This window comes from Neolamprologus brichardi, chromosome 8 (genome assembly GCF_056152115.1).
Source record: "Neolamprologus brichardi isolate AB-2024 chromosome 8, ASM5615211v1, whole genome shotgun sequence".
Taxonomy (NCBI): Eukaryota; Metazoa; Chordata; class Actinopteri; order Cichliformes; family Cichlidae; genus Neolamprologus; species Neolamprologus brichardi.
The window spans coordinates 14671189-14687495 of record NC_142111.1 but is presented as its reverse complement, the minus strand read 5'-3'; the positions used below and the strand labels follow the sequence as shown (position 1 = coordinate 14687495).

At 39.7% G+C, this 16307-nt stretch overlaps 1 protein-coding gene across 1 annotated transcript in view; it reads left to right on the top strand.

Moving 5' to 3' along the window:
* Positions 1 to 16307, top strand: part of nhlrc2 (NHL repeat containing 2) — a 21382-nt gene extending 5075 nt beyond the window's left edge. Inside the window, exons 3-12 of the mRNA XM_006791222.3 lie at positions 1438 to 1487; positions 3564 to 3969; positions 4609 to 4730; positions 4824 to 4953; positions 6972 to 7065; positions 7379 to 7610; positions 10338 to 10460; positions 10726 to 10935; positions 11153 to 11366; positions 14106 to 16307. Coding sequence (XP_006791285.2) covers positions 1438 to 1487; positions 3564 to 3969; positions 4609 to 4730; positions 4824 to 4953; positions 6972 to 7065; positions 7379 to 7610; positions 10338 to 10460; positions 10726 to 10935; positions 11153 to 11366; positions 14106 to 14368 — 1844 coding nt within the window. The 3' untranslated portion in view covers positions 14369 to 16307. The remainder of the gene's footprint in view (positions 1 to 1437; positions 1488 to 3563; positions 3970 to 4608; positions 4731 to 4823; positions 4954 to 6971; positions 7066 to 7378; positions 7611 to 10337; positions 10461 to 10725; positions 10936 to 11152; positions 11367 to 14105) is intronic.

Genomic DNA, 16307 nt, shown 5'->3' with positions numbered 1-16307 from the left:
CATTCAAATCTGAGGAAGATGTGCCACTTGAAATTCATTTGTGAGTTGAACATTACATAAAAGACACACACACGCAGACCGCAGTGCCACCACACATTATCGTACTTGCCTTATCTCTGGCACCGCTATGGGTACATTCTGTTTGCTGCTGTTGTCACTGAGGTGTGGGAGCCACCCTGTCCAGTCACTCCACAGTCCACCCCGACCCACCCATCGTCACTGCAATCTGTGCCGGCGCTACGCTGCTTGGCAGAGGCCGCGGGTGACGAAATCCGCTGCAGACCGTGTCGAGTTTGAGCGTTTGGAACTGTGCGGTTTTCACTTCTGGTGGGGTTCATTTATGAAATGCATTTTTTTTGTGTGTGTGTGTCAAAAATATGAACTAATGCAACTGTATACTTTTTAGGTGCTTTGTAATTTGTTGGTTATTAAAGCGCTGAACAGCTCAGGGCTGTTCCTGGAATTAAAATCTAAACTGAAAAAGCCACATAGGGTTTTATGCTCCACATATCTGGAACAAGATATCAGAAAACTTGCTGTACCTTTTAGTTCCCTCAAATCAGTGCCTTATAATGAAATTAAACATGGGATTCACGCCTTTTTAAATAAATAGTGTGTAGATTTTTAAAAGTGCCTTTTCACTGAAAGTTGCTCTGTTGCTGTTTCTTGTGTAACTCTATCAATGAAAACAAGTCTTTTTTTCCATTTAGAAAGTTGTTTTGCTCTGAGTACAGTTGCATGCAATCAAATTGTAAATAGTAGAAACTGCACAAAATCAAACTTGTTATTACGTAGAAATCTTTTTTATTTTTTGAAATCTGTGATCGCGCTCGATTCCCTGTGAATAAAGCATTCTCAGAGCGACAAGGTAGCATTGACATTTCTGCCGCTCCGCTCGGGTTCTGTTTACCCAGCTTATTGTCGAGTTTTCGATTTAAGGAATGACAGAAATACAAAAGTAGCTGTTTCGATAGAGAGTTTTACAATGATTGTAAGAAAGGAAGGAAACGAATCAATATATCTGCTATCTGTGGACTCTTTGGGGAGTTTCAGTGTCACAAAAGCATGTGTTAAAAATAACATCACCAGCCTGTTACATTCATAGTTCTAGGCAATTCAGTTGCATAACATTTGAAAGTCTGCAGCCCTTGTACAAAGTCACAAATTATAACCACTTTCTGTCTTTAGCTGTATAATAAGCACAGTGTTTACTTATCTTTGATGATTACTGAGAAACGGCTTTTGCAGAAACCTCACTTAAACCTGCAATGTGTTATGCTTGAGGGTTGGTTGGTTTACAAAGAAGGTCTCTTAAATTTTACAGTGGAAAAATCATTGTGCTTAGTGCATCTTTGCATGTACGTTTGTGACATGTGTTTCTTATGCAACACCTTTCTGCCTAAACCCTCACTGTTTGCTGTTTAATCTCTTTTTCAGATGGGTTGGTTATTGTTGGTGTGCACTCTGCCAAATTCCCCAATGAAAAGGTATGTTTTGGGTTTTTTGGAAATTTCAGGGAAGCTTTTGCCTTTTTTCTTTAATACTTCAAAAGTATCTACATGTATACCGATTAATTTTTACTTTGTTTAAATTACTCGCCTTTCTCCAAGTAAAAAGAGGGCTGTAGGAGCAGGGTGTTAATTTGAAGTTTTATACCTGTATACAAACAGGTGAATAAGATTTTGGCAGCATATACAAATTGCAAGAACTTACTTTCTTTATCAGTCCCGGACCAGAAACTCTGTTCTTCAGATATTCCTCTTAATATTCTGCTATCGGCTCCCTTTTTTTTTTGTTTTTTTATGAAACCTTTTGCCAGCTTGGCAGGGGAATAATCTGTACTCTCCAACTGTGAGGAAATAAATTATGCTTGATGTGCATAGTACTTACCCTATTTTTTTTTTTATCAAAAACAAACAGGCAGGCAAATTTTTACAAATTAAAACAACAAAATATCTGGATATTATATGGTTTACAATGATATCTAAGCTCGTGGAGAGTCATTTGTAGCGTTCTGATGCAGAAAAACTGTATATGTAATTTGCTCTACATAGATGGGCTCTGTACCCTGTTATAGTTTGTAATAAGTGGGTAATATCACAGTAATAAATGGTAATGGTATAATGGTATCATTGTATTAAACCTCCCAGTTTTTCAAGCAAGTTAAAGTGTTGCAATCTTTGCAAGTAACTTAAAGCCAAAATATTTCATATTTGATTACTGCATCCCATGTTTGCAATAACTGCAGCAATATGCATCAATATGCAATTGCATCATATTTCTTGTTTCTTTATTGGTCTGTGGGGTTTTGCTTCTTCAGTGTTCTCTTCAGGAGGTAAAATGTATTTTCATTTGGATTAAAATTTGGATTTTTGACTCCAAAACCCTAAATAATCTCCCGTCGATAATGTGGCCAAATGTATGGATGCATTTCTTTGTAAGTCAGAAGACAAAGTGTTTCTGTAGATGTAGGCATTTACTCTGTTACTACCATCGTGATCATCAGGAGATTCTCAATAAAAATGTGTTAGCTTGTTCTATTAGCGGCCATGTAAACCCAAGGCATGAAACAACCTCAACCATGCTGCACAGATGAGCTTTTATTGTTCAGGATCATGAACAGATGCCTTCTTTCTTCATACTTTCGAGCACTTTCACAGTTGAAATCGCTGTTTCGTAAGTCCAGAAGCCTTTGGTCCCAAACTGCCTCAAACTGACTCTTCTCTGCACTTTTTTGCCAGTTTCATTATGGCTTTCCAATTTTTTTTTTACAGCTAATAAGCAGTTTGTGTTTTGCAGTAAGACCTCTATATTGTTGATCTTCGCCACTTTTCTTTGGCGGTTGTTCATAATGTTATGCACTTTTATTTTATTTACTTTTTTCTTTACTGTTCTCACCATTTATCTCTGTCATCAGTTGCCCCTGTTTTCCTTGGATGCCTGTTTAAATCCCTGTTGGTCAGTACTTTGGTGGTTTCCGTCTCTTTCAGGACATTCCATATTGCTCCACTGGATGTGCCCGATGGTTTTGAAATGTCTCTTTCAGATTTTCCCACTTTTCTAATCTTTGAAATTATGTGCTTTTCTTGAATAGATCTTTATGTTGATTTACCCTGCTTAACTACGAATGCAGATGAAATCCAAAGCTTAAACTAAAAGTGGAAATCCAGAGCTTCTTTACAATTAAACCTTTAATCTTCAAAAAATGATGTACGTCATGTTTCAGCATTTCACTCGTTTAAAAATCTGGGTGTTTTGATACAAAATGTGTGTTGTTTAAAATCATTGTAAAGGGCAGTTGGTCTTTTAAAAGATGACTTTCAAGTTAACAGCAAAAGCAAAAGCTTCACTTATAAAAGGGCTGTCCTGAATACCAGTATTTTGTGCTCCTGTAATTTGGGGGGATAGTTAAATCACTAAGTAAGAGCTTTGTAAAGTTTTTGCTACATGCAGACTTTTCTAAAAGACTTGGAAAAGTTTCTGAACTTTTTGATAAATTCAGGTGGAGCCTTATTGAAGGATAACACTTGAACTCATCACCATTTTTGCACATGTTCTCAAAGGTCCTGGACAACATCCGAAGCGCTGTGCTCCGCTACGACATCTGCCACCCCGTGGTGAACGACAGCGAGGCGAGTCTCTGGCATGAACTGGAGATCTCCTGCTGGCCCACGCTGGTCCTACTCGGACCACGTGGCAACTTGCTCTTCTGCCTGGTGGGTGAGGGCAACCGTGACAGGCTGATGCTTTTCACTGACTGCGCTCTGCGTTATTATGGGGAGCGTGGTCTGCTCAAGGCTCACACAGTGGGAATCAAGCTGTACAAAGACACCCTGCCACCCAGCATTCTTTCTTTTCCTGGAAAGGTGGCTATAGACAAAAATACTAAAAGACTTGTCATAGCAGACACAGGACATCACAGAATACTGGTGGTGTCTTCTACTGGAGACCTGCTACATGTCATAGGAGGTAAGAGACTTCACACCAATGCATTTTCAAAAAAAACAACAACAAATGGGCATGATGTAACGAGCTCCAATTTAAATAGCCATTAAATACAAAAACTATTGTGTTGTAATAAGTGAGATCTGTAAAAGTTCAACAGCAATATTTAGCCAATGATGACATTTTAGCATTATGCAACTGCCTCAACAACCCTCAGGGGAGCCACATGGCAGTTAGCCTGATGTCCCCAGACCAGCAGAGAGGTTGGCAGCAGCAGGGACTTGTACATGCTGGGAACTGGCACTGACCTAGAGTGGACAAACCAGGAGAGAAAATTGAGGATTGGTTTTATTTTTGTGTTGTTGACATCAGCTCTGTGCACGCATAAGAAAGGTTTGCCGAGCTGCAGAGCGTGACGTGATTCTGAAGTTTTCTCCTATTTAGTTTCACCAAAGAAACTTCCTTCTTTGCTGAGACTAAATAGCAATAATTGTCATAGAAATAGTCATGAATAAAAATAATTATTCCACTCTGATTCATTTTTGTAAAAATTTAATATTGACATGTCTGAATTTTAATATGAAAAATAAATATTTGGAGCTTATTATTACTTTTAAGTGATCAAAAGCTTTAATCAGTGCTGGGTTTTTCCTTTTGTCACAGGGCCTGAAAGCGGGAGAAAAGATGGCGACGTGTCTGAAGCTTCCTTTAACTCCCCTCAGGGTGTGGCCGTTAAAGGGGACACTGTATACGTGGCTGATACGGAAAACCACTTGATTCGAAAGGTTGTCTTAATAATTTTATTTTTAAAAAGTCCTTTTTTTTCAAGTCTTTGTTGATATTTATCCTCGACCATCTGTGTCTGCATCTGTTTGTAGATCGACCTGTTAGAGGGAAAAGTCAGCACTCTGGCTGGAGTAGGCACTCAAGGGACAGACAAAGAGGGCGGGGCTATGGGACCACAGCAGCCAATCAGCTCTCCTTGGGATGTGATGCTTGGCACTGCCAGTGAGTAACTTTAATTGCCTTTCTGCCTTGTATGAGTCTTAGAAGATTCACCTTCAAAACAAGCTCTTAGTATTCAGGGCACAAATACACTAGCTGACACATTCTTGTAATATAAAACTTCTATTTCTCCTTAAAACATCAAATCCTCCTTATCCCTGCCTTTTAATTATTTTCTCTTGAGCACTTATTTATACACTTGATTATTAATGGCTTATTAATTTCATACAATACTTTTATTTTTCAATTCAAGTGGGAATCTTTTCTCTTTTAAAATCTTTTTGGTGAATATCTTGTTGTCATGAAGCGTCATTAATGTGGAATTTAGATTTATAATCAGTCAGCTCAGACTCTCATATACACTTTTTATTCCACATTGATTATCTATTTTTCTTCACCCTAGGAGCAAAATACAAGTCAGTTTATTTATGTATTTGCTCTCCTTGTGATTTAAAAATGTGACAAACTAAATTTGTTACTTTGTTTATTACTTTGTTACCAGCGGACTGATTTAATTAATTATTTTGTTCTTGAATATTAAACACCTCTTGTAAGATCTAGTGGTTGCATTTGAAGGAAACTGTCCCCATAAATTGTGTCCTTAAGTAAAAGAAACAAAGAATGAAACTGTATGTCCGGACAGAGGTGTTTATTTTGCCTCTGGCAAGCGCGGTTCTCAACAATTCATAATGTAGATGTATGTGTTTGTGTGATTTATACAAATCTTCTTAATTTAAAGTGTTAAGCATAGAAGATTTCAGGGCTACCGCAGTTAATTTTTTGCCTCAGGTTGATTTACGCCACAGCCAGCTGATTTTAAGCTGGTCTCAGAACCTTTAACTTCAGTACACCCTGACTAATACATTTAAAATTTAAAGCAGTCTTTTAATATTAAAATAATTTCCATAAAAATGAGCCATTCGGCACTTCTGTAAGTACCAAATGGCTCAATTTTGGAAGTACTCTCTGTCTGTGCTAACATCCCTGGGAAAGGTATGCATTTACCATGGTAAACAGGAATTGGAGGGCTGGATGCTCGAAGAAAATACTATGAAGGAAGCAAAAATAAAACAAAGATTTCTTTGCTTGGACCTAGAAAGATGGGGAACTGTTACTCAAAGCAACACACAGAAGGTGTTCATGGCAGCAGAAAACAGATTGGAAATGCATCAACCCAGAGTGATACGAAGAGCGTTATCAATTACATGGGAAAGGCATATTCAAAAGATGAAATTAAGTAAATGTGTGAGTTTAATATTTTGGCTTCAAAGACGTTTTCAGGTTCTGCCTGTTCTGACTAAATTTCTCCTTAAACATCGCCCGTATGGTTTAGACAGTGAGTGTTTAAAAAAACCTCTATTAGTATGGATGTACCCTGACATTGTCTTCTGAGAGAACGTCCAAACACACATCCACATATTCATGATTTATTCAAGATGTGGATGAATAAATTATTCAACCAAATCAAGAGGATCCCACACCTTTTGAACTATAAAGTGCTAGACTGGCTTTGAGTCAAGTATATATCCCTGACAGTCCACCCGTTTTGATCAAGAAAGGCTGAACTTTGCCCCGCATTAAAAATACAACAGAGATGGTGCACGTCTGTAAGGCTTGTGCGTTCATCACAGTGGCAGTATTGTATCTGCTGAGTGCATATGGCCTTTGTCAGAGAGGCTGCTGTGTGTCTTAAACCTGCACGGCTCCATATTTTGACTCAGTTCTGACGCTGAGCAATCAGCAGATCGGGAGAGGGGGAGTTTGGAAAACATAATTTTGCTGCCTGAAAAAAAAATCTATTTCTTACTTTTACTTTGGAAAAAAAACAACACATTTTGTCCTTGTGCTTGAGCAGACTGTAGTCCCAAACACACCTCAAGAACATAGCTCAACAACGAAGGACAAATATCACAACAGTTTGTGAATGATACTGAGGCTGGTAGATGGCCAAGAGCACTGAGACCAGTTCCTGCTCCCATATTTATCCTGTGGGGTTTTTTGCGTTTTATTTTCATGTGTAGGCGGCGATGAAGACAACGTGCTGTGGATAGCCATGGCAGGGACTCACCAGATCTGGGCTTTGTTCCTAGCTGATGGAAAACTGCCCAGAGGAAGGTGAGAGACCAGTACATGACCGCCACGGCCGCTTTGAAACATATTCTGATAATATAATGACATGGTTGTAATTCTCCTTTTAAAACTGTGAAAATGGATTCCTCTTCTTGTGTGTCTTCTGTGGTCAGCAGTTTCACAGGAGGTCACATTATGTAATAATCTTTTTTAATTACCGCAAATAAACAGGGGATACAATGTCAGTCTTGTTTTTATTAAAAAAAAAACAAAAAACAAACAGATTTTCTCCTTTTTGGAACTCTGTGCATCAAGAAGTGCATTCTAGTATTTAATCATTGTCTTCTCATTTGAACAGTGAGTCCAAGGCAGGGATTTGTGTGCGATGGGCGGGCAGCGGCAACGAAGAGAACCGGAACAACGCCTACCCTCACAAGGCAGGCTTTGCCCAGCCTTCAGGCCTGGCTTTAGCCCCAGAGGAGCCCTGGAGCTGCATGTATGTGGCCGACAGCGAAAGCAGCACCATCCGAACGCTGACGCTGAAGGATGGAGCCGTCAAGTTGCTGGTCGGAGGAGAGAGAGACCCACTGGTGGGTGTACAGTAAATGGGGGAAAAATTAATTAATAGTGTAAAAAAAAGCTTTATTTACCATTCATCATCATCTTCCCTCTGCTGGATACCTTTCAAGTATCCTTATTTCCAGTTATAATGCTAATGTGGTTTGAAACAAACAGTTACAGCATCTCTTAATGAAGTTTTACAGACCAGCATGATATAGTGCACATCATTTATCAACTTGTTGTTTGCCATATTGTCCATTTTTATTGCTACTTTAAAAAGTGAACTTCTTATAGAAAGAAAAAGCCCGCGCAGATGAACTAGTGGAGGCAAATTAAAAGTCCATTTCCGAAGCAGACTGTAGGAGCGTAATAACCTTGTGCAGCACTTTCAATGATGATGTGTCCTGTGCTTGGCTCTGTCATCATACATCAACGCAAAACACACCGTGTAAAACCTGCACATTAGTCTGCCACATTTCCAGCCACACAAAACATTTGGACAATTATGAAGAAAAATGTTGCACAAATATGAATCATTGTTAGGCACTCACGCAGAGTTTAGGGCTATTTTTGTATGCATAAAAATATGGGGTTATTTTTCCTTTAAAGAGAAACAAGTAAACACAGACCTTCTTGTTTGTTGCTAAAGAAAAGCCTGAAAAACAATGTTTGTGCATACCTTCATGCTCTTACAGCAGCTCTGCTGTAGTTTCTTTGTCTTGCCGTACTGGTGTATTTTTGGAAAGTCACAAGAGATCTAAAGCTTGTAAGTCCCCATGAGAGCAGGAAGTAATTAACTAGAGAGTCATATACAGTTTATTTAACATGGTGAAGAGCCGGGAGAAACTATTAGCTGCCCACAGATGTTTAAGGAGTTGATCTAGAACAGCCAAACAGTATTGAAGTTGAGGTGGCGTCCTCTCATGTTTGCACTTTTACAGTAATATCAGTTGTCAAATTGAGCTAAAGCAGAGATGTCAGACTCATTTTACACTGTGGACACATAAAGAGTAAGTCACCGTGCAGAGATTTAACTGCACCTTTAATCCTAGAGATAGCTTAATATAATAATAGACAGTATGACAAAAAACAGTGTTGTTGTTTTTTTGTTTTTTTACATGAGAGAGAAACACTGATGTAGTATGTGAAAGAAATCTGTCAGTGCAACTCTTAAATTTTTTTAATCTTTTTTTTTTTTTTTACTGTGGATCTGTTGTGAAAAAATACATACATTTCTACAGTAGATGGTGGAAAATGGGAACAATTCTGTTATTTGTAACTGTTTTTCTATTATTTTATTACTTTGGTGTAGTATGAATGGCCATGGGAGAGGTGTTTATCAGTAGAAAAAGCTGTAAAACGGGTGAAAAAATGGTTAAAAGTCCAAAATATATGCCCACCTTGACATTTCCAAGCAATCCAGTGTAAGGTTATTACAGTTAGCTAACACTAAACTGAAAGTAGAGATGAAAAAACATTTTAGTTAACTAAAATAAAAATAAAAGCTAGACTTTTATTTTCCATCTGTGAAAATCAAAAAATGTATCTGATTTTAGATTCAGCGTCTTTTTTGCACTGCTTCTGATGTGGCGGCTGATTTCATGTCTTTGATAGTAAATGGACTGTTTCTTATGTAACACTTTTCTACTATAGTTGAGCATTTAAAGCACTTTATTCACACTCGAGGGTAATTCTGCATCCTTGGCAACCATTCTTCTGATTACTGTCGTCTTGCCACATGCAACAAAATACAGAATTCCATTTTTAGGGGGTAGAGCAGCGGTCCCCAACCTTTTTTGCGCCACAGACCGGTTTATGCCCGACAATATTTTCATGGATAAATATTAAGGTGTCGCGGATAAATACAACAAAATAAAACTAAAAACGATAACAAAATAATGCTGAAAACCGATAAAAACCCTGAAAACTATACATTTCACACCTGAGCCTTAACTCTCGCGGCCCGGTATCAAACGACTCACGGACCGGTACCGGTCCGGGGCCCGGGGGTAGAGGATGAAGCTGCATGTAACTGGATCTAGCTAGTTTAATTACCAGTGACTGAAGATTGCGTTGTTTCGCATTTCAGTCTAGGTTGTCTGCATTGCAAATTCTCAAGTCTGGGAGGTGAATTCATGGTGCACAACCCCTTTGATGTTGAGAACATCTACGAGCATGCTCCAGGTCCTCCAGCTCCTTTTTGAAATCGACCAAATTCTGTTTACCTCGTTCTTCAGCTGAAGTCTGGTCTGGGTTGCTGAGATGTTTCAAAGTCACACTTGTGCTGTTAGATAATGGATTTATCCCTATTGGCTTTCACTCAGTGGATTTTACATTTCCAAGAATTTGTTGTTGTAAACATCTTGTAGCTGTTTAGTCAGCGAGCCAGGAGAATCATGAGACTTTGAAGATTGTTATCATGGTCCTTTTCTGTTGCTGTTGTTATTTACAGAGCTGATACAAAATTATAACCAATTTATCGAAATGTTATCACAGCTTCTTACAAATTGGTTGTTGATGGGATTATCTGTTTGGTCATGTTAGTTTCAAATGAATCATGGCACACACAAAAAACTAAAATGATTTATTTCACAGTCTTAATCTTTTTATGTATAAAATTCATCATTTATAAGATAGAAAAGGCTTCGGCTTTCTTCAGTTTCCTGTCTTGTTTTCAATGCAGTTAAGGGTGTTTTGTAATTTTAGTCGATAATATGTTTTTTTCTCTAACCAGTGTTTTGTATTGTTCAAAACAGAACCTTTTTGCTTTTGGGGATGTGGACGGGAAAGGGGTGGATGCCAAACTCCAGCATCCTCTCGGTGTTGCCTGGGCTTCCGAACAAAACTTGCTCTATGTAGTCGACTCCTACAACCACAAGGTAACAGATGATTGTCACAAGGCTGCATTTTAAAGCTGTACTGTGCAAATTTAACACTTATGTTATGTAATGAGTTCCTTGAAGTGACTGAGTTCATGCCAAAGTGGTTAAATCTCCTTTTGATCTAATTCCATGAAGGAAAAATTTTTTTCTTGATAACCAACATCTTGCTTGTGTGTGTGTGTGTGTGTGTGTGTGTGTGTGTGTGTGTGTGTGTGTGTGTGTGTGTGTGTGTGTGTGTGTGTGTGCCTGTGATTCTCCTCAGATCAAGGTGGTGGATCCAAAAACAAAGCAGTGTAGCACATTAGCAGGAACAGGAGATGCTGGAGATACTCTGGGCCCAGAGTTTAACAAATCCTGCTTCAATGAACCCGGAGGAATCTGTGTCGGTGACGGCGGAAAACTGCTTTACGTGGCCGATACCAACAACCACCAAGTCAAAGTGCTGGACCTGGCCTCCAAGACTGTCTCGCTGGTGAGTGCGTTGCCTGTGTGTGTATTTGGGAAAAGTGTGGTTCCAACCTTGAGAAAGTGCTTTACATTTTGTACACGTTTGTGTAATTAATCTGTCCTAAAAGCTTCTGCGCTAGAAGAGATTGAATTAAAGGTGACAAAGACAGGACATTGTAAGTTAGGGTAACTTTCTCCTTGCTTTTGTTTAATCCAAACACCCAAATCTCTCTCTTAACCAGCTCCCCATCTCCTACGAGTGCACAGACTCGGTACCTACAAAGCCCTCGGGTCCGACCAAAGCCCCCACGCTGCCTAAATCAGCTGCCAGGAAAGAAATGGCGCCAGTAGCGGTGACTGCGGGCCAGACTGTCATCATGTCTGTCACACTGTCACTTCCAGAAGGGACCAAACTCACTGAAGAGGCGCCCAGCTGCTGGGCACTCTCAGCAGAGGGTGAGACAAAGTTCAGTCACTGTTACATGAAGTATCATGCATGTCAATGTTCTGAGCATGTTTAGCCTTCATGCCCATGAAAGGTGTCTTGACCATCATTGACACCTCATCCTGTCACTGATGTTACATCCATGAGCTTCTGCCACACAGCTGCACATGTTCACAGGGACACACTTGGAATTTTGAGTAAAGTTTTGCACTAAAAGTTTTTGATTTTGAGATAATGTTGACAAAATTCGACTTCTCAGTTTCAACTAAAGAGCACTTATAAACACTCATTTATATAATGCTTCTTTAGTAAGTACTGTACATCCACAGTCAGTTTAGAATCACCAGTTAACCTGTTGTGCATGTTTTTGGACTGTGGGAAAAAGCTGGAGAAACGCAGGCAGGCGCTGGGAAAACCTGCAAACTCCAAGCACCAAAGGCCCCAGCATCACTGGAGATTTGAACCAGGAAGCTTCTTGCTGTGCGGGAAAAGTGCTAACCACTGCATATAAAAAATAAGTAATTCTTCTGTGACTTGATTGAGAACCTTCAGCTCACTTTAAAGCAAAAACCTCTCGAAGTTGATTGACTGTATTAGTTATTTGGTAAAATTACATGATGCTGTGACACAGAAATTAGGCTTTTTTTTGTTATTATTACTGTAATTTCTAAGCTAGTTAGTCAAACATGCTGTATTTCCATTGTGTTGCTGGGCCAGACTAATGCAAGTTAATTATTTTGTTGCGTGTTGGCTGAAGAAAAGCACTAAAGCAGCAGCCTACAGACGTCACTGTAATGTGTGTAAACCCGAGGATCTGCTGCGTCTAAGCTTTGATTGGACTTTTTTTTCCGTTCAGGTGAGAGGTTAATTGAATTCTAAAACCCCACCAGTGTTTGGCAGAGACTTCACAAATATCTGCTGGGAACCAGAAGTGGAAGGATTTAGGTGGCAGAACAGTGAGGAGGCAGCTTACAGCAGCTGCTTTGTATAACAGCTTGTTTGAAAAAAAATCCATGCTTTTCCTCAAGTTATTTCTCTGTTCGTCAGGGTAACCAACCAGAGTCAGGGCTGCAGCATAAACGTCCTCTCTGTGCTTAGAATGAGCGCGTTGTGGAGTGAAGCCTCTAATTCTCTCCTACAGCTTTATTTTGGTCTCTGATCTGTCAAAAAGTGAAGGATGCTTAACCTGCCTGCACGTCGTTTTCACCGTTCAACAAGCAGATTCTCACTCTGCCAGCCCACACCTGGAATTTATAGTTTGCAGCTAAAACAAAGACAAATACTTAAATCACTCAGAAGCTCTTTTAAACCACCAGTGAGGAGGTACGAGGCGTGGATGGCTTAAGTTATGATTTTATATTCTAAAGAGGTTTAGTCTAATTCTCTCAGATTGTAGTGTTGACCATAGGATCGATTGATATGTGATTTTTTTTATTTTTTTTTTTATGTGATGTGATGTTAGTGACAGTTGTGGTCTGTTCATTACGTTTGCACCAAAAGTGTTTCCATCATCCTGAGCGCTGCAGCATGCAATCCTCGATAACGGCAGGCTATTTTTAGAGCATTTCGATAAGACGACATGCCTTGGTTCACATAATTAGCTACCAGGCTATGTTACGTGATCCCCCGCTGTCCCATTATACCCAGTCTAGACTTATGCTGATCAGATCAGAGCAGAGGCAGGGATTTTAATGGATCAAGTTAGAAGTGCACGCCAGATCTAAATTGTTTTTTAGTGGCTTTTTAGAAATGGCTTCCCTGGGACCCAGCGTTAGGCATCAGCTTCATTAATCTCGGCCGGCTTGGGTTCTGTGGTCTCTGTGGCGTGATATTTTCTCACCGCTGACGCTCCGGTGATTCTTTTCAACTTTCATTTATCTTTCAGTGGTCGTGTCGCTTCAGATGTGTACTTGTGTCTAAAAATATTCCCTGTGTTTCAGAAAATGAATGTCTTCAACCACTCTTTATTTGATTTAGTAAGGGTATGTGAGTTTGTCCTAATATTTCAGAGGGACTGTTTTACTGTGCAGGCTTGAGTGACTCTGGCTGCACCGCACTGCGTTCAGCAATAAATCGAGACGCCAGCCATTCTCATTCAAAGCCATCTGTTCTTTCAAAACATGGATGAACTAAGGCGGACAAACCGGGGATTGAGCTTAGTTTTAAGTCATTCTCGAAGTGCATCTGTCTGTGGGTTCATCGTGGACAGCCCACAATATTCAGTGTGCCTGACAAGTAAACTTCACTGTCTGTCACTATACAGGAGTTTAACCACACTTTTAATCCTGAATATGTCTTTATATCAGGAAAAGATTGTGAGTATAAAAAAAGTCTTGTTTTTCTTTTTGACATGATAGAGAAACGCTGATGATAAAAGTCCAAAATTTATGGCCTCCTTCATATTTCCCAAAGCAAAGTCCAGATTAGTCCTTGCCAAGCCAATTCTGGACACAATACTGGAATTCTGAGAGTGTCCTAGACTTTGGAAGCATATCCTTACAGAGTTGAGATAGAACTACCAATCAGACTGGTATCTGGAAAGGTTCCTGAGCAGTACTAGAGTGCGCTAAGCCGCTGGGAGAGACTGTGCAGAGTGCTGCAACAATGCTTAACTGGGTGCTTCATCTCAAAGTAACATTGAGGTTAATGCCTGGCCTGAGTTTACCAGCTTACCAGCAAGGCATGTACACTGTACATAAAAGTTGGACGTCCTTTGACATCACTTCCTGTTTTGTTTTGTTTTTTCAAAGGTAACGAGTGGCTGCTAGACCATCAGGTGCTTACTGGTTCCATTAAGGATGTCTCACAGCCCCTCTGCATCTCAGCCAAACTTCCAGTCGTTATGAAGGAATCAAACGGCAGTCCAAGCCTCACGTTGGCCGTATGGGCGTACTACTGTACGGAAGCAGGTAAAGCCTGCATGATGAAAGCGGCTTCATTCTCCCAGCCTCTTCAAATAAACGCCAGTTCTGGAGAGGGAGAGGTCATCGTGGAGTTGACTCATGCCTTCTGAAGCATGTCTTACTTACATACATGTCTTAGTTAAAATAGCCTTCGAGTCCACACTTTGTGTTGCGTTGAGACCTCAGCTTAATCGCTCTTGTGGCCTGCTCATACTTCTGAAAGCAGGAAGGAACGATTGTTTCTGACAGAGCTCTCACTGTGATGAAAAAAGGCGATTTGAGTGAATTTGATTTTCTTAGATACTCGGATGTCTCTTCACATATAACACATTAGCTCGGTAATGTTCTTGACTGTGTGCGACGACTATTAAAGGAGTGCAGATAGACACCCACAGATATATTATATTTATGTAGTGAGCTCTCATGACAGGTTGCATTGCTAATGTGTGGGTTTTTTGCCAAGTTGTTTATCAAAACTAAAAGAATAAGGAAACTTATTAAAGTTATTTAATGAGAAACTATGAATATCTAATTTATCGTAGCACTGCTGGTGTGATTGATGGGCAGATAAATAAGGAGATTTTCATCCGTTCTCTTATCTTCTGGGAAATCTCAAGTTCTTTCAGGTGTTAAAAATAAAGTAAAAACTAAAACTTCAGCTTTATATTTTCACTTTAATTGAGGAAGGAGGATTTGAAGTGATTATTATTATGAATATTATTATTATTATAAGCCGATAAGTAATAAAATAAGTAGAATTTCTTTAAATGGAGATTTTATATGAATCAGCTTTTCAATGCTAATATCGAGTTCCAGCCAGTGTCTTCATAAAAAAAGGATATTTGAATTATGTAAGGCTTTCATAGGGATTATTAGGTTAGGATAAAAATCTCCAATCTTTCATTTGATCTCAGCCCAACAGAGGAGGTAGTTAGCAGGAGAGGACAGATGTGTGATGCTTAAGTCTTTATGTAGTTGGGGGTTTATTGAACGTGTCCATGCAGAGACTCTCATTTCTCGTTATCATTATAATGTTAAAGTTGCGCAGCGCCGCGGTATAAACGTTTTCACTTTCCTCCTTTAAATGTCGTATTACCGCAGATCAGCGCGGGGTTGGTTTGGTCACATCAGCTTGGAGAGGTGCCCGCCGATCGAGCTCCCATCCCGCGCGCATTTGTTTACACGTGTGGCAGCAGACTGATTCTTCTTAAGCCGTTTACACTGTTCTCTCGTAGCCCGGAAGCTTTCCGATTGCAATTATTCACAGCGCACCAGAAGCTGTTTTGATTCCGAACCACCTGTTATTTTGAGTAATGAGTAAAGTGCCTGTTTTCGAGGAGGGGGAAGCAGCCTCTCGTGAACCGAGGACACCGACATGACTGCCGCCTGCTTCCCGCGCGCTGAAACCAAAGTCTCATTAAATTCTCTCCATCGAGCATTCATACACTTCATCTCAGCTCCACAAAGGGAACATTATATGAAAGGAATGCTAATAATGATCCGCTCGATCACGTTGTGTAATGTGATATGATAATGTGGAAGTTGTTTTGTCATTTTGCCTTTATTGGTTTACTAAGTTATGAGTTGTTGTGAGAGCGTTTTGATTATCGTTGCTGTCATCATGTCTCATAACCTAATTGTGCTCGTCAGCCTGCTGTTATTTGGTTTGGCTCACTCAGCCCAAGTGCCTTGGAAAGGATTGCATGGATGGTGTACATTCATGGCACTTTAACCGTATTAGAAGCAATGTTGTTTTGTTTTTCCTTTCTCTTTTTTTCAACTCCACAAGTTATTTATTTCCAGCGAACTGCAGTTGTTGTACTTTCTCAGCTGTCTTATCCCTCTGGCACTTCTTAATGAGCACTAATAACCTTTGGGTGGGCATTAAGCTCCTGATATTGTTTTGTAACTCTCACTTGATTTTGTTTTTTCCTCATTTCTGACTTCTCAGACACATTTTGGCATGCTTTTGTCTTCAGGGGCACCTTGTTAATACTTTGGCTTCTCCGTGTTGGACTTTAATATGCAACACAGTGAGGAAAAACTAAT